The sequence below is a fragment of the Castor canadensis genome, chromosome 11 (assembly GCF_047511655.1).
Source record: "Castor canadensis chromosome 11, mCasCan1.hap1v2, whole genome shotgun sequence".
NCBI classification, from domain to species: Eukaryota; Metazoa; Chordata; class Mammalia; order Rodentia; family Castoridae; genus Castor; species Castor canadensis.
The window spans coordinates 37364299-37383446 of NC_133396.1; the positions used below are offsets into that span (position 1 = coordinate 37364299).

The 19148-nt window shown below is 36.1% G+C and overlaps 1 protein-coding gene across 20 annotated transcripts in view; it reads left to right on the forward strand.

Moving 5' to 3' along the window:
- The window catches only part of Synrg (synergin gamma), an 89061-nt gene that overhangs the window by 16180 nt on the left and 53733 nt on the right, over nt 1-19148 (forward strand). For 8 of the 20 annotated variants that reach the window (XR_002213280.2, XR_012438666.1, XM_020178918.2 and 5 more), the window contains exons 3-11: nt 2393-2514; nt 5238-5368; nt 6726-6831; nt 7381-7492; nt 11082-11384; nt 12428-12661; nt 13460-13537; nt 17392-17588; nt 18171-18419. Coding sequence is in view for 18 of the 20 variants with exons in the window: in XM_020178918.2 (XP_020034507.2) it covers nt 2393-2514; nt 5238-5368; nt 6726-6831; nt 7381-7492; nt 11082-11384; nt 12428-12661; nt 13460-13537; nt 17392-17588; nt 18171-18419 (1532 nt within the window). In the remaining 2 variants the exon portion in view is untranslated. The remainder of the gene's footprint in view (nt 1-2392; nt 2515-5237; nt 5369-6725; nt 6832-7380; nt 7493-11081; nt 11385-12427; nt 12662-13459; nt 13538-17391; nt 17589-18170; nt 18420-19148) is intronic. The other 12 variants (XM_074046295.1, XM_074046297.1, XM_074046302.1 and 9 more) reach the window with 6 other exon arrangements.

A 19148-nucleotide genomic window follows, 5' to 3' on the forward strand; every position in this document is an offset into this window, starting at 1 on the left:
TTAAATGTGATATGTCTAGGGATGTTTCTTTTCTGATCCTGCCTGTTTGGTGTCCTGAGAGCCTCCTGTACCCAGATATCCCTCCCTTTCTTGAGATTGAAAAAGCTTTCTGCTGTTATGTTATTGAGTAAGTTATGTATGCCTTTAGTTTATGTCTCTCCTCCTTCTGTATCCATTATTTATAGGTTTGGTCTTTTGATGGTGTTCCAGAAGTCTTAATATTTTTTCATTGTCTTTGATTGATCAGATTCCTCTACTTTGTCTTCCATCCCTGATAATGTATTTTCAACCTGCTCCACTCTGTTGTCCAGTCTTCCTTTGTTTTTGTTTTTTAGCAGCACTGGGGTTTGAACTCGGTCTCACACTTGCTAGGCAGGTGCTCTATTACTTGAACCACTCTACCAGTCCTGTTTTGTGTTGGGTTTTTTCAAGATAGGGTCTCATGAACTATTTGCCTGGGGCTGACTTCAAATGGTGATCCTCCTGATCTCTGCTGCTGAGTAGCTGGGAATGTTTCTTACTATGGCTATATTTAATCTGTTCATTCTAATGCTCCATAGTACCTCATGGTCTTTGCATTTGGTATTCCTTTGGCTGAAATACTCTTTTCAGATATCTGTATGACTTACTCCTTTACTTCCTTCCAGTCCTTGCTCACATGCCGACCTGTTGGCAGAAACTTGTCTGTCTTATCAAAGAGCAGCCATTCCATCCCGATTCTTCTTCCCCATTATCCTGCTTTTATTTTCTGCCCTATCTCTTTACCATTACCTAGCATGTAGGGTTTTTTTTTTTTTTATAATTATCAGTCTCCTCCAATACAATGTAAGTTCCATGGGAGCAAAGACCTAATTTTGTTCATTACTGTGTCTGTAGAATTGTGCCTGACATGGAGTAGGTCCTCACATATCTGAATAAATTATTAAATAAATGAATAAATGACTGACCTGTCTCTATTAGTTATAATCTACAAATGTAGATGTTTGTGCTTCTGAAATTAAGCTAGGCATAAGTAACCTGGAAAGTAAACATAAACTACAAGATAGATACTTTCCTAGACCTTTACTTTTTTAAATAGAAAGTTTTGTTTAAAAAAACCTCCTACCCTTGGGATATGGCTCAAGTGGTAGAATGCTTGCCCAGAAAACACAAAGCCCTGAATAGTAAACCCTAGCATTGGGGTGGAGGGAATCCTTCTAGTAGAACAAACATGACTGTAAGATGTGGTAAAATGAGAAGTGAAATTTGTGCTTAATTTATTTATGGATTATTGTCACATACCAAGCATATAGAACTGTGCCTTACACATAGTAAGCATTTAGTATTTATTAAACCTCCAGGTATATTCACTCTTCTCTGCTCTTGGTGATACTTCATTGGAAAAATTTGGAAAATTAATAGTTTAAATGATACTTTCACATAGTTTTCAGGTCATTGCATTATATACTTTGCTAATTGATGTGTTTGTGGTAAATGTTTTATCAATTATCAATGTAAGGAGAGTGAAGAATAACATTTCTTTGACATATTAGGCATTAAATAGTTTTACAAGTGAGAAGCCAAGGCACATAAAGAAGTTAAGTTAACCAAGATCCCAAAGCTAGTAAGTGGCACTTCTCAGAGTTCCCGCTCTTAACTGTTGTTAGTTATCTGCTGTTGCAATACAAATTATCCCAAAACTTTAAAAAATAAACATGTTATTTCTCAATGTGTCTGTGGGTCAGGCATCTACAAGTGGCTTTACTGGAGGGATCTGGCTTAAACCCTCTCAGTAGAGATGTCCTATTTCAGTAAAGATGTCCTGAGGAACTGCAGTTATCTGAAGGCTTTATGGAGCTAAAAGATCTGTTTCCAGATGGTTCGTTCACATAGATGGCAAACTTGTGCTGACTTTTGGCAGGATGCCCTCGTTCTTCACCACAGAGATTCTCAGTAGGGCAGCTTGAGTATTCCTATGATGCAGCAGTATCTTGCTCCAAAGCAAGTGCTCCAGGAGATTAAGGAGGAAGCTATAGTGTCTTTTAAGAACTAGCCTTGGGAATTACATGCTGTCATTTCCACAATATGAGTATTAGGAGATAGAAATCACTGGGGTCATATTAAAGGCTGAGTACCTCAATTAGATCATACTATTCAATTTTAAAATATGCATACAAGTCTGTAGAACATATATTATTACCTTCACTTTATAGGTGAAGTTTTATAGTTTGCCCAAGATCACACAGCTAAGTAAATAATGGAAGTCATATTCAAATCTGTCTCATCAGGAACCAGTGATTTTTGCACTACGATGTATAGCCTCTCAATTAACAAGTCATTTAGGTACTAAGACTTTAAGAAAATAAACTTTAAAATAAAACTTTGACTTTAATAATGCCTTGGTGTTTTTCAGCAGGCCTTATGCCAATGCAGCAACAAGGATTTCCTATGGTTTCTGTCATGCAACCTAATATGCAAGGCATAATGGGAATGAATTATGGCTCTCAAATGTCCCAAGGACCCATTGCTATGCAGGTACTTGCCTCTTTAGTTGATTGTTTATAAAGCCATTGTTTGTTGTTGGATGTCTATATACTAAGAACTACATGCTTTTATTTTTTTTCTGGTACTGGAATTTGAACTCAGGGCTTCTCGCTTGCTAGGCAGGTGCTCTACTACATGAGCCATGTCTCCAGCTCAGGATCTAAGAATTTAATATAATATTTACAAATTTACAATTAATTTGCATTTTTTTGAGATGGGGGTGCTTGCTGTATTGCCCAAGCTGAACACCTGAGCTCACAGGATCTCCTGCTTTAGCCTGCAAGTATCTAGAACTACAAGCACATACCACTGTGCCCTTCTTCTTTTTTGCTCCTACCCTTCACCCCTTTGGCAGTTCAGGGGATTGAACATACTAGACAAGTGCTCTAAAGACCTTTAAAATATGAGTTATTGGAATCAACAGGATAGACCGTGTAACTATATTTTCTATGATCTAAGAAATAAAAGCTAGAGTGGAAATTTTGGGCACTGAACTCAAATTCTAAAAAGTGACAACAGATCTAAACAATTTCAGAATTGAAAAATATATTAACCAAAAAAATTCTATGGAGGGTTTAACAGCAGATTAGAAATGGCTGGAGAAAGAATTAGTAAGAACATGGCCAGGAGACACTGTCTAGAATACAGACAAAATGAAAAGAGAAAATATGTGAAAGATTTTGAAGGTACAAGAAAAGACCTAATAAGTGTTTAGTTGGAATCCTAGAAGGAAAAGAGGAAGATAAGAAAAAGAATAGCTAAGAAGTTTCCTGAAGTGTTGAAAGATGCTGATGCACAGATTTCAGGAAGCCTAATAAATCCAAACATGATTGCATTAGTTATGTATTGCTATATCACAGATTACTCCAAAACTTAGAAGTATAAAATAGCAACAAATATCTCAACAGTCCCGGAAGTTGGGCTTTAGATGGATAGTTCTGGTTTAGTCTTCCATGAGGTTTCGGTCAAGATGTTAGCTTGAGGATACATTCATGCAAAGGCCTCACTGAGATTAGAGGGTCTGCTTCCAAGGGTCCTACTCACATGGCTGGTAATTCAGTGCTATCTTGTGGGCCTCCATTTCTGTGGACTTCTAGTTGAAGAGTTTCTATTGGACCTCTCCAGAGCAAATGACTTCAGGGGACTGCAGAGTCTTTTCTGACCTAGCCACAGATTATCACTTCTCCAGTATTGGGACTACTACATAAGGGCATAAATACCAGACAGAATAAGTAAATGGAAATCATAGAGAAACCAGGATACCATACCAAGGAATTGACAAGTAAAATACTTAAGAATGTTTTACAAAGCTATCTAATATTGAACCTTGGGCTCCAAGCTGAGCAGCTGCTGAGCAAGAAGAGAAGTGAGGCCATGATGAAGATGATGGATAGTAGGGAAAGCGGTAAAATTAACAGATGGAAGGTGTTAATGAGAGAAGAATTTCTGGTGTAGATGAGACTGGAAGTATAGGAGGTGGTAGTAAACTGTTGGCATACTTAAAAAGTTTGGAGATGATTCAGTTGATGCTGATAGATCAAGGATATGAGTATGGGATGGGAAGATAAAATAATATGTTGGAATGTTGGATATAATTGGTGCTGTGGTGAGAAAGTCAGAGACCTAATAGGCTACAGATGACTCATCCATGTGATTCTTGATGTCACCAACATCAGTTTAGGGGTAGAATGGAAGAAGAAAAAAAGTTCTGAAGTCTTCAGTTGAAAAGCGAGGGTCAGGTATGACAGCACAGGCCAGTACTCCCAGCTACTCAGGAGGCTGAGGCAGGAATATCATGAGTTCAAGACCAGCATGGGGAACATAGTGAGACCCTGTCTCAAAAAAAAAAAGATAAAAGAAGACTGAGGAAATTGAAGGTCAGTAGATGACATGAACGAGGTGCAATAATAACTGATAAAGTCACGGCAAAAAATTAGAATGTATTCAGGTTGTTAAAGAAAAAGGAGAAAATGTTTAGAAGAGGAAAGGAGGACTATTCGTCATGTTCAGGAAATGTAGAAGCAACAATCTCCACGTGAGAGGGCTTCAGGAAATAAGCAGAGGTGAAACATTCAGGAAGAAGGCTTGTACTCAGTAAGAATTGGCTGTTATCGTTGTGATCATAATTTTAATACTAGATTTTATGATAGTCATTGTATTATAGTATTACTTCTGGACACATCAGTAAACTTTATAGTGTTATATTGGTGCATCATTTACTCTTGTTTAAATCCAATTCATTTTCTGTAGATGTTTGAGTATCAGGTCTGTGAAAATGAATAATGAATAATATTAATAAAATAATAAATAAAAATATTTATCTTATATATATTGGGAATCAGGTTTGATTTTATTTGTGAAATGAAATATACCATATGCCAGGCTCTTATCTGTTGCTGAAACAGAAACATATGTGATGTGATACCTCTTCTTAAGGCATGTGGGTTAATGCATTCACAGGAATATACCCGTGTGTGCTTCCATACACAGCCAGAAGGATTTTATATACACACTTCCTCTCAGACTATTAGCAGTGAAGGAACTAGAGATGCTTTCCATTTTTAGCCTGTGTTCTTTGGATCTTTTGTTATTATAATGTGTTGTATAGGTTACTAATAAAAATATTAAGAAAGAATGTGTACAAGTTAGACTTTACTTTGTAATAATGAAAAAGAAAAATTACATATTTTTAATCCTTTCTCTATTTCTTCTAGACAGGGATACCAATGGGACCAATGCCAGCAGCAGGAATGCCTTACCTAGGACAAGCACCATTCTTGGGCATGCGTCCTCCAGGTCCACAATATACCCCAGATATGCAGAAGCAGTTTGCTGAAGAGCAACAGTAAGAGACCACCAGTATTGAAGGATAACAGATACATAATAGCTATTTAGAGATTGTCACATAATCTGTAGTACAGATTTAAGATGAAATAGTCAAGTTGCATTTAAAACTCATTATAATACTTTTTATTATTTTGAGACTGGGCTCTTTAAAATACTTTTATTAGAAGTTTAGAGCCAGCTAGGTATGATGGCACACACCTATGATGACAGCAGCTCAAGAGGTTGAGGCAGGAGAATTGTGGATCCAAATACTGATCCCCTGATTCTTAGAGCATTGCTCTTTCTCCTGTAGATAATGCCCTCCCAAGGAAATTTCTCTTCTGTTGTTTTTGGGGTTTTTTTTTTTGAGACAGAATCTCTCTATAGTCCAGGCTGTCCTAGAACTTTCAATTGTCTTGCCTCAGCCTCCCTAGTGCTGGGTTTATAGGCATATACTACCATACTCAGCCCTAAATGTATTTTGGTGGTGCTGGGGATTGAAGCCGGAGCCTTGAACAAGCTAGGCATGTGCCCTACCACTGAACTACATCCCTAGCTCAAGATTTTTTTTTTTGTTTTTTTGCCAGTACTGGTGTTTGAACTCAGGGTCTCACACTTGCTAGGCAGGCATTTTTACCACTTGAGCCATTCTACCGGCTTCAAGATTCTTTTTTATTCACAAAGCAAAGCATGTTTTTATGTTTTTCTGCCTCTCTAGTTTTTGAGATTGTTTTCTTTTAACATATTATAGTTGTACAGTGGGATAATTGTGACATTTATATATGTGCTAACAATATATCTGAATTATATTGACCCCTCTATCTTTCTTCCTCATTCTCCCTCTCCCCTTCTTAGAACAATTTCAAAAGGTTTCATTGTTCTATTTTCATACATGAATACAAAATACATCCATACTTTCTTTATACCCTTCCCCCTCCCCCTGGTACCCAACCCCAGGCAGGACCTGTTTTACCTTCCTGTCCTTCCTTTAAAAAAAGAAATTGTTAATATATGAAAGATTACTTTTATATGCAAAGATTATTTCCTCTAGAACTAAGGTGTAGCTCAAATGTTGAAATGCTTGCCTAGCATGTATGAGGCCCTGGGTTTGATCCCTAGCACCCCGCTCCCAAAAAAAAAAAAAAAAGATTGTTTCTTCTTGCAAATTAAATAAGAAATAAATACATGTACATAATTTAAGTAAACAATTGTTTAGATTCATTTCAAATATTTTAGAATAACAGTAGTGAGGAAATGGACTGATATAAGTTAGGAGTGAAGATTATAGTTCTAGAAATGCAAGATGGTATTTCTGAAACTGGTGAATATAGCAGTTGATCCTTGAACTGATCTTTATTAGATTGTTTTTTGTTCAGAAAACGATTTGAACAGCAGCAAAAACTCTTAGAAGAAGAAAGAAAAAGACGCCAGTTTGAAGAGCAAAAGCAAAAGCTCAGACTTCTGAGTAGTGTGAAACCTAAGGTAATACATTCACCATCTCTCCCTTCCCCATAAACCCCTGGAATGTGCCTCCTCTCACTCATTCATTGTATTTTATCACTGAGGCACCAGCACAAGGAGAGGCTGTAGTGGATTCCTTTCATTTGGTTTACCTCAAATCTTTACCTTAAGTGAAAGATTTTTCTTTTCTGTAAAGATCCTTGTTTTTGCAAGAATAGGGTATCAGCCTTTATCTTCTCAACTTTGTTTTTACTATCATGCAGTGCTTGTAATTTTTTCTTGGGAAACATTAATCTTAAATGTAGTGATATAAAATGGAACACAAAACACTTAATATCTAACAGCCCTATCCTAAAGTATTTATGGATGAACCTTTTAATATTTCCATGTTCTGTGGAGTGTCATTTTATGTCTTTTTAAAATATTTATCAGTGTCTTTCTGACTTTGAAAATTCACTAGAATGGTAAGAATATTGAAAGTAGATTAACAGCTGTGCTTTTAATTTGGGAGGGTTTAAAACAAAGTTAGAGATAAAAGAAGAAATACACATATATTTATTGTCTCTTTAGACAGGAGAGAAGAGTAGAGATGATGCTTTGGAAGCCATAAAAGGAAACTTAGATGGCTTTTCCAGAGATGCTAAGATGCATCCTCCTCCAGCTTCGCACCCCAAGAAACCAGGTAGTTTTAAGTTTAAAATTAAAAATTTGTTTTCATAGAGCTGGGGGCATGACTCAAATGGTAGAGTCCCTGCCTAGCAAGCATAAGGCCCTGAGTTCAAACCTCAGTACTGCCAAAAAAAAGCAAAACAAAACCTTTTTCTTTTCTTGGAAGGCAGTTTATAGCTGTGTGTTTAATTGACCATTGCATGTGTGAAGAGTCATTGCTAAACTCTTCCTTAAAGCTAGGTACAGATTTGAATATTTTAAAATTTAAAAGATCTGATCTAGATTACAACTGTCTTTGAAGGGGAAAAAAATCTCAGTCTTCTAGTTAAATATCAATTTGACAAGTTCATTTGCAATAAATCTGTGTTTAAAGCCATGCACAGTGGCTCATGTCTGTAATCCTAACTACTTCAGAGGAGGAGATTGGGAGGATTATGGTTTGAAGCCATCTCCCCCCAAAATTCACAAGACCCCATCTCAACCAATAAAAGCTGGGTGTGGTGATGCATGCCTGTCATCATAGGACATAGGAAGCGTCAGTAGGAGGATCGAGGTGAGGATCTATGAGACCCTATTTGAAAAATAACTAAAGCAAAATTGGTTGGGGGAGAGGCTCAAGTGGTAGGGCACCTGCCTAGCAAGCACAGGGCCCTGAATTTAAACCCCAGGACCGTCAGAAAAAAAAAAAAAAGAAAAGAAAACTCCCATATATAAATGAGTATGCTAGTATTAGTAAAGCTGTTGAATCAAAGCAGATGGAATGAAGAAGTTTACTATTTCATCCTCACTGTTTTGAAATAATTTTACTTTTTTGTGAGCTAGTTCAGCTTTTATTCATTGTGATGAAATTTACAAATTCTTAAATGCTCCATGGGTTTCATATTGCTCCTCATGAAATTCTAGTTTGCTTAATAAATTTCTTTCTAATTTTTATCATCAAATAAGCAAAAATGTATCTGGTTAAAGAACACTAAAGGAATTATTTTAAATGTTTAATGATTGGAGTGTTATCAAATAGTTTTTAAAAATTCAATATTTTGACATTTTATTAGATAATTTCAATAATGGCATCGCATTAGTAGGTGAACGGTTTTCACAAATCATTCAGGCAACCAAGAATCTAGTATCTTCTGATGGAAAATATATTGATAATTTTTATCTTAAGCCCTTGAATTATAGTACCACTTATATGTGATATCACGAGAAATTAATCTAATATTGGCATTGTTACCAATTCCTGACTTTAAAGGACAGCTTTGACTCTGTCCCTATTAATTTTACTGATTAGATTATACACCTAGATTATCATTCCAAAAATATGCCCTGAAGTAAAGTATATATCAGGATTAAAAGGCAAATGAATATTAGCAATCATACTTTGATCAGAAAGGGAAAACCTATCTAAAAATGAAAATTATAAACCATATAAGCTAGTCAAGAAGTGATTTGGCCCACCACTGCAAAAAAAATTTTCTTAAAGAGTTAATATTAAAACTGGACCTGGCACCAAACTTAGTTAAAGGAGAGGAAGGCAGAGAGGAATGGTCATTGTTAGGTCAATGTTCTATCCATATAGAATGACCTTTTCAGCATCCAGCTATAGTTCAACAGTAAGTATTAACGATGAGGAAGATCCATCGCTAAGTTACAAATTGGTGTTTGGATGTTCAGATTTTCAGAGTTCAATCAGCATACTCACTATTTGCAATCTCTAGTTGACCACTTCATGCTGAGTCAGAAAAAGATTATTCTGAAGCAAGCCCAAGAGGATTCCAGAGCCTCTCCAGTTATGGTCTTAAATCTAGTCCTGAAGTATAAATAAAGAGTTTTTAGCTTTTTTACCACCAAAAAGCATCTTTTAATATTCCTCCATAGACTTTTTATCTTAAAAAAGTGGAATATAGCAGAATTTTTGTGTTTCTTATTAATCTAATAGCTGTGAGAGTGTATAAGCTGAAATATAAAACAAATAGAATTAACATAATTCCTGCCAAATGAAAAAAACAAAATTCTGATTTAGTCTTTGCAGTATATTACTAGTAAATAGCCAGAGTCCATTTTAAATTTTATCAAAATATTATTCAAAAAATTAAAAAAATTGTTCAAAGCAGTTGAGAACCCAAATTGAGAACTAAACCAAATTGGTAACTATTGTTGGGAGGTTTATAATTCAATATGGCATGATTTTAAACAAAAAATAACTACAGCAAATACAACAATAATTTTGCATATTCATTTTGCATCTTTCATAGAACTTTTGATGTTCTAGGTTTCATTTTCTTGATCCTAAAGAGAGGTAATATGCATGGAATATCCCTAATTTTTCAGATGAGAGACTGCTTCTTGTAATGTTGTAGACTTTAGTGGATATTAAAGCCATTCAAAGTAGTTAAAAGTATGAAGAAGCAACAATAAAATAGTATTTTTTTTTTAATTGTAGCTCTTTTTTTGGGGTGGCAGTGGTAGTGGGGTTTGAACTCAGGGCAGTTCAAACACTTGCTAGGCAGGCACTCTACCACTTGAGCCATTCCTCCAGTCCTAAAATAGTATTATTAATGAGCTTCATGTGAAATGTAGCTCCTGTAGAGCAGGTTTATTACGTAAGTGACCTTAGACTTCACAATAAAAAGCCATAGTAATCTTTACAAGAGTACATAGTCTTCAGTCAAGGTTTACTTTCTTGTATTGACCGTTGAGTTGTTTCATTCATCACTTTGCAGTATCCCAGTTTTCATAAGAAAGTAACACCTTGATGTATTTAGTTTTCTTTTATAATATTCATTCCTCATATAGTAACTTTACTAAGATGTAATGTTTACAAAGTACATGGATCAGACATGATATAACAGAAATTACAAGTTTGTGTTGTGTGTTGTTTCTTACAGAATTTCTCACTAAATTTGTAAGATTTAAATGTCAGAGAATGTCTGCCAAAATGTATTCAGCACATAGAAAGGCTTTCCTATATTTGGTATATAGTGGCTTGAGAGAATATTATCTATATCAATGGAACATTTGGATGTCAAAAATAGAAAAATAGTTATTTATCTCTTTTATATAAATTTATTTGCAGTCTCAGGAAAAGGAAATGAGAACTAACCTGATAAAAAGAAGGAAATTTTGAGTTAACTTTTTTCTATTTTTGAACCAAATGCAAAATAGGTATAAAACCTCTTTTTAAAGAGACATAAAATTAGCCAGGCACCAGTGGCTCATGCTTATGATCCTAGCTACTTGGGAGGCTGAAATTGGGAGGATTGTGGTTTGAGGCCAGCCAGAGCAAATAGTTCACAAGACCCCATCGCCAAAATAACCAGAGCAGAATGGACTGGAGCTGTAGCTCAAGTGGTAGAGCACCTGCTTTGTAAACAGAGGCCCTAAGTTCAAATCTCAATCCCATGGGGGAGAAAAAGACATAAAATTGTATATAAATAGACATCAAATTGTGTTGCATGCATTGTAGAATTCCACTTTACCGTTATTCTCTTATTCGCCTCCACTATTCATATGTCAGTGTGTTGTTTTGGAGTTGTACTACATCTTAATTCTTTTTCTCTGTTGATTTTCATCTGCGTGTTTCATTGCCATTTTCCATTTTGCAGATTGTCCCACATCATCTCATTCAGCTAAAACTGTTTCCCCATCACTTGCCTTTCTTGATGAAGAAGAATTCAGTGACTTTATGCAGGGGCCTGTGGAAGTTCCCACTTGTGGGCCTTCTTCCACAGCCCAGCCATTTCAGTCTTTCCATCCTACCATCCCACCTGGCCAGTTGCTTACACAGAAGGCTGGAGTACAGCCTCTCCCTCCAAGCCAGATTCCAGTGTCTTTTGCCTTACATGGCGTCCCTGGGCAAATTCCTTATTTCTCTACTGCTTCAGCTTCACACAGTGTGCAGAAAGCAGGTAACTCCCAGCATTATTAATGAAATTATTCTTGAGATATTCTAGGTTAATTTATTTCTTTTATATGAACAGACTAATACAGTGATGTTGGCAAAGAAACATGTATATGAATATATGAGCACTGTTAAAATTTATTAAAACAAGAGTCTAGGTTTTTATGTTCTAGGGCCCGCACATGCCAGAAAAATGATTTAAAACTTTTTGCTACTAAGTTAGAAACCATTTAAACCATCTTAATACTTCAAAAACAAACTGATTTAAGATTAATGTTTTGTTTGGGAAAATTACCAATATTGTTTTCTTAGGAATAATGAGCTTAGGAAAGTTCATTTATAAAGTGTTCTTTTAAGCTTGGCATGAGAGCTCATACCTTTAATCCCAGCACTTGGGAAACTGTGGAGAGAGGGCCAAGAGTTGAAGCACAGACCCAGCCTGGCTACATAGAGAGACCCTGTCTTTAAAAAAAAGAAAAGAAACAAAAAGTTCTTTCTGGTTCAGTGACAGAGCACTTGAGGGCAGAAGCCCAGATGTTCACTTACTATCAATTTGTCCTTGAACAAGTCTTTTAAACATTTCTGTGCCTCTGTTTTTATTATCTGTGAAATGATGGGGGGCAGTTACCCACTCTGTCTTGATAGTGCTGGAAGTGATCTTGGCAGGCACATACTTAGTCCTTCTTTCTCATTTGACAGGTGTAAAAACAGACACAAAGATGATATTACTGCGCATAGACGTGCCCAGTAGTTGTAAAAGTGTCTGTATCTTGTAGGGGACCAAATTTGTAAAGTAGTGCTCCTTCCACTACACTGTTCTACCTGTTATCTCATAGGATTCTTGAGAATCAGAGTAGATAATTGTGTTTAAGTTCTCTCAAATCTCTGAAGTCTCTCAGGTCCTACACAAATAGGTTGTGATTGAATTATTCCAAATTTGCATTATGTGTGGTAGGATCTTCCCTTTAGAATATGAGGGTGGGAAGGGATGATTGAAGTGCTTGAAAATATGTATTTATATACAAATAATCCTTCATGCTGTTTGTTTAGGCCCATCCTTGGAGGAGAAGCTCCTAGTGTCTTGTGAGATAAGTACATCTGTGCAGGAACAAATTAAATTAAATACTTCTGAAGCTGGGCACAAAGCCTTAGGCCCAGGTTCCCATAAGAACCCTCCCAGTTTAACGGCCAATAACGGGGTTGCTGTAGATGGATGTGTAAATGGTACCACCACTGCAGAGACAGAAAAGACTTCAGATCAAAACCTGTCAATTGAAGAGAGTGGTGAGCTCATGAAACATTCAACAAAAAATTTATTTAACCAAATGCTGCTCAAATGCTAACACTTTAAGCGTTAATTTAAAAATGAATGCTGCTTGATTTTGCTAATTAAAATTTTGCTTAAATATATTTAATGCAATCCTTTCTCCAATTAACCCCTAAAATTTTGTACTGAATTCTTTGACCACATGTTATTCCTTTTCCAAAAATGATTTTGATAACCAGTTTTCTTAATCAGAATCATTCCTGACTTAAAATTTTATTTTATTTTATAAAAACTTTTTTCCCTTACATTATCTGGTCTTCCGTTAAAGTTGAAAATCTAAGATATAAGTGGAAAAGTCACCAGTGAAAATATAGCTTTGCTATTTCTGAAATAAATCATAGCTAGGCACAGTGGCAGTATCTGTAATCCCAGCACTTGGGTGGCAGAGCAGGACAAAATAAGTAAGCAAGTAAGTAAATAAATAAATATAAAAGCTTGGGCAAGTAAATTTTACACATATATAATTATTAAGCCACCATGTATCATATTTTTCCTTTAATTTGTAATACATGTGAAATGTATACAAGTCTCCTATGATTGAGACTATTGATTTGGTACATTTTAATTTTTCTTTAATTTATTCTCCAGAACATAGTTACTGTGTAGTTGTAGAAACCAAATCCTTTAGTTGTATTGGTGACTTTTTTCTGGTGTCTCCAGCTCATACTTTTCTTTATAAAAAGCCATGACTCAGTGAGATCTTTCTCTATCTTCTCCATGGCCCATTATGTGTATTAATGCTCCTTATCTTCTAGGTGTGGGAGTATTTCCCTCGCAGGATGCAGTTCAGCCCAGAATGCCTCCTTGGATCTACAATGAGAGTTTGGTTCCAGGTAAACAAAAGCTTCTTCGCCCAGGATTCCCATCTGGATATTTTGCTTTAAATGTTATAGATGTAGTTGTAAGTATTTACTGTTGTAGTTACAAATATGTAGGAGGATTATTACTTACCTCTTTTTTTCCTGAAATAATAAAGAAAATTAATTAGATCTCATGTTTAAGACTGCCTCCTATATGGAATAACTACATAAATGGAGGAGAAATGTTTTGCTTTAATATTTATTGACCATGATATACTTTAAGTTTCTAAAAAGCTTTCTTAAGCCAAATTTACTTCTGTAATTGCAGCACTTAGGAGACTGTGGCAGGAGGATTATAATTTTAAGTTCAGCCTGGGCTACATAGCCAGACCCTGTCTCAAATACAAACACATAAGGCAGGTCACAAAAATCTTCTACATTGTATGTGTTCAACTTTTTTTTTTGTAGTACTGGGGATTAAACTGAGGACCTTGTACTTGCTAGGCAAGTGCTTTATTACTTGAGCTATGCTCCCAGCCCTTTTTAAAAAAATTTTTTTTTGAGATAGGGTCTCATTAACTTTGTCTTGACTGGCCTCAAACTCGAGATACTCCTGGTTCTGCCTTCAAGTAGCTTGGTATTATAGGCCCGTACCACCACACTTTTTGTTGGTGGGATTGGAATTTGAACTGAGGGCCTTGAGCTTGCAAGGCAGTGCTATACCACTTGAGTCATACTCCCCAGCCCTTTTTACTTTAGGTTATTTTTCAGATAGGGTCTGTGCTTTTTGTTTAAATCTTTTTTTTTTTTTTTTTTGCATTACTGAGAATTGAGGGTCTTGTGGTTTTGCCTGGGGCCTGCCTGAGACCTTAGTCCTCCTACCTTATGGCTTCCTGCATGGCTAGGGTTACAGACATAAACCACTATGCCCAGCTTGTTTGTTGAGATGGGTCTCACTAACTTTTTGCCTGGACTAGTGTCAAACTTTGATCCTTCCAGTCTCTGCTTCCCAAGTAGCTGAGATTACAGGCATGAGTCTCTGTGCCTGGCAATAATTTGTTGTTGTTGTTGTTGGGACTGGGGTTTGAACTCAGGGCTTCACACTTGCTAAGCAGGCTCTTTAAATCTTAAGTCACACTTCCAGTCCATTTTGCTGTGAATTATTTTGGAGATGGGGGTCTTGTGAACTATTTGCCCAGGCTGGTCTCAAATCCCAATCCTCCTAGTTTTAGCCTCCCAAGTAGCTAGGTTTACAGACGTGAGCCAGTGGCACCCTGCCAATATTTTAATTTTTAATAAAAGGGCTTTCTTAGAGGGCGGGTGGAGTGGCTTAAGTGGTAGAGCGCTTGCCTAATAAGTGTAAGGCCCTGAGTTCAAACCCCAGTACCACCAAAGGGGGGGGGATTTAAAAAGGGCTTTCTTAGAGTTATCACATTTTAGAAGACATTATCCAGTATTTATTTCAGAGTTCATTAGCTACTTATCTAATATGTTGAATGGAAGTTTCTGAATAATCAATGGTTAGCTTATTTTTTTTAATATTCTTTTTATTGACTTATTTGTCATGTGCTACTGTGTGAAATAAGAGTGGGTGCCATTTTTTTCTACATTGTAAGGTGGTGTTTATTTTTTCCCTCATATGTATTATTGCTGCTGAGCTCCCTTAAAATTACTAAAATGCATTTTTATGACAGTATTCAATTGATGTAAGGAAATAGTCTATTTATGCTGATTTATTTGCAATAAATAATCACTGTTACAGTAGTACATATTAATCTTATTATTTCACATCTTGTTTAATTTATATTTTGCTAATATCTTTTAAGATAAAAGTAACTCATTAAGTCTTCAGTTTCTAGGTTGGTCGTAGGCTATGAAGTTGTTCTATACTTGATTAAATAAAGCACAAGATTTCTATAGTGAAACTTACTTTTAGAAGAAACTGGTCATGTCTACTTTATATTATCACATAATCAGAAATTAAAAGGCTAATTATTCCCCAAAATTATATGTGACTTCAACTGTACATAACAGTAATAAGTTTTCTTCCAACTTTTGTACTATCATATTATTGTTGTACTAGGAGTACAGTATGACATTTACAAAATGTATCTCAGTTAAATTCACCCCCTCCATCATTCTCCTTTATCTCCCCTCCTCCCATTTGAATAGTTTCAGTAGGTCTTATTTTTTCATTTTCATACATGAGCAGTATTCACCTCTACACCTTTTCCTTATATCTACCCCCTGCCACTGGTACCAACCCTCAGACAAGACCCGTTTAACCTACCTGTCCTCTGTTTTTGAAGAAATGCATTTTTGTTTGTTTAAGATAGCTGTAAAGGAAGTTTCATTATGACATTTCCATATATATGTGTGTTGTATCCTTAACTGGTTCATCCCCTCCATTTTTCTCCTTTCTATCTTAGTCCTCTTCTTATGGTGATTTCAACAAGTTTAAAAATTCTCTGTTCATTCTTGTATAGAAAAATACATCAACCGTACCTCTTCCTCTCTTTCTTCAAGCCAGATAAAAACTAGATATTATGTCTTTGAGTTTTATCCATCTTTTGCTGATTTGTATTTCGTTCTGTTTCCTTCTTTCACACTACAAAACATGTGTTCTATCAGAATATATGTTCTTCTGACCAGCCTACTAACCTGTAATCTGCATTTATAACCCTAGGTATAAAATTTTGTTTTAAGCATTTTTCTGCCTCCATTAGCCCTATGTATTTTCATTTCCAACAGCTCTCTATCTAGGCTTGCCAGATTTAGCATGTAAACATACAGTATGCCCAGCTAAATTTGAATTTCAGATAATAGCAAGTAATTGTTTAAAATTAATATGTCCCATGCAATATTGACATTTTTATTCTTTATTGGCAACCTTATCTCTAATAGCCTTTCCTACTTTGTCCTTTGGAAAACGCATGTTATTGTGAAAAACTCTCCAAAACACCAGTTCTGCTTCCTTGCCATCACTGCAACCAGGTCTTTTCCTGAAGACTCTATTGCCAGAGCACCTTCTACAATGGTGTTTTCTCAGAGCCTCTAATTCACTGGGCCAGGAGAAAGGTGGTGTGGTATAATTCTTGCTTCCTCTTGCTATCCTCAAACTATTCTACCCTCCATCTTATTATTGCATTTATTGTTTTTATCCAGAAAAATAGATAAAACTCAAAACATTGTTGTAATTTTCTAACGAATTATAGACTCTGTCTTACCTTCAGCCCTAAATCTTCAACTTTAGAACCAAGCTCTCAACTCTGTTCTGAGCTCCAAACTCTTGTCTGCTAGATATTTCCACTTGAATTTCTTTTTTTTTTTTTTTTTTTTTGAAAGAATCTTGCTATTGTTGCCTAAGCTAGCCTTGAACTTGCCCAGATTATGTAGTCTCAGACTCTCAATCCTCCTGCCTCAGCCTGCGGAGTGCTGGGAGTAGAGGCAAGAGCCACCACGTCTGACTCTATCTGTTCTGTTCTTAAGACTTGGTTATAACACAGGTATCTGTAACTAGACTTACCTTAACCAGTTTTTTGTTTTGTGGTGTTTGCATTACTGGGGTTTCAACTCAGGGCCTCATGCTTGGTAGGCAGGCACTCTACTACTTAAACTACTCCACTAACCTTGTTTTGTGATGGGTTTTTTTCAAGATAGAGTCTTTTGAACTATTTGCCTCAACTGGCTTTGAACCGCGATCCTCCTCATCTCTGTCTCCCAAGTAGCTAGGAGTCATTTGAATTTCTTTACAGCATTTCACACCCTGATGTGGCTTCAGTTTTATGAAAGCAGTTTGAGTTAAGATTATTCTTGTATGCCAATATTGACAACAAGAAATCACTTGCACTCTATTTGCATTTGTAATCTGATCTTTCCTTTAATAGATGCCTATAAGAAAATTTTAGAAACCACAATGACTCCAACTGGAATAGATACTGCTAAACTTTATCCCATTCTGATGTCATCTGGACTTCCCAGGGAAACTCTTGGACAAATATGGGCCTTAGCTAATCGAACTACACCTGGCAAACTTACTAAAGAAGAACTTTATACCGTTCTCGCCATGATAGCAGTAACACAGGTAAAAAATGTTTAAGATAGACCAAATAACTTTTTAATATAAATTGAAAGAATATGAATCCTTGATTACAACCTTGTAGAACCTTTGTACATTAAAATTTAGGTCATTTTTAGGATGCAGTATTTCAAAAATATATAGTTTATATGATGTACATACTAGGAAATTATCTCTTTATTTAAAGACTACTTAATATTATATTAACATTCTTTGGCCTCTCTTAAAAAGTTATTCTTTTGTCCTTTGAGGTCCATTTTAGCATTCCTTAAAGTAGTCTCAGTCTGGTAGCAGTTTTTCTTATATTAAAATTAGTTTAAATTATTCAGTTATAGTGACCTAATCAAACTTGTTAGAGGGAAAATGTCAGAATTAATGTGTGTTGACCATTTCTTTACTAAGTATTAGGTTTGTATTATCCTTGTCCCTTTTTTTTTCCCATACCAAATTCATGAGCTTTGGGAGTCAAGAGTCAGAATGGAAACAATAAGAGAGCTTCAGATTCTAGATTTAGGTCTATCTTTACTAGATTTTGTTTGTGGTTTGCAATTCCCTAAAATGTTTCCATTTTCCTCTTGTTCTATATAGAGGGGTGTTCCTGCCATGAGTCCTGATGCTTTAAGTCAGTTCCCAACAGCTCCTATTCCAACTTTAAGTGGCTTTTCCATGACTCTGCCTACTCCAGTGAGTCAACCAACTGTGATACCTTCAGGCCCTGCAGGCTCCATGCCTCTCAGCCTTGGACAGCCAGTCATGGGCATTAACCTTGTTGGACCAGTGGGTGGAGCTGCAGCCCCAGCTTCCAGTGGCTTCATGCCAACTTACCCAGCAAATCAGGTAATTGGAGAAGCCGGGCATATTCCAAATAATCCCTCAAAATACATTTGGACTTTTTCTTTAAAAAATTTATTTATTTGTTTGCTATACTAGGGCTTGAACTCAGGGACTTGCATTTGCTAGGCAGGCACTCTACTGCTTGAATCATGCCTCCAGCCCTTTTTGCTTTAGGTATTAATTTTAAGAAGGTCTCACATTTATACATTTATACCTGGGGGCCAGCCTGGACTATGATTCTCCTGTTTCTACTTCCAATATAGTTGAGATGACAGGTGTGCACCACCATGTCCTGTTTTTATTGGTTGAGATGGGAGTCTCACAAACTTTTTGCTCAGGCTGGCCTTGAATCACAGTCCTCCTGACCTCTGCCTCTCAAGTAGCTAAGATTACAGGCATGAGCCACCACTCTCAGCCTAGACAACTCCCAGGGATTCATACTGCTGGATTCTGACAGACACTTGGCCTTAAAGTGAAACAGTACTGGGGCTAGGGGTTTATAAAGAAAATTTTAGAGTGGTAGAGTACTTACCTAGCATGTACAAGGTCCTGGGTTTGATTCCCAGCACCGCAGAATTTGAAACAATAATATATTTTTAAAAAACAGTGTAAAACTTACTTTTTCATTATTTAAAAAAATGATATTTCTTAAGCAGAAAGATATTTGAGTTTTGAATGAAGGTTTATAGTTCTTTATAGGATATACATTTTATATCTTTATAGGATATGCAT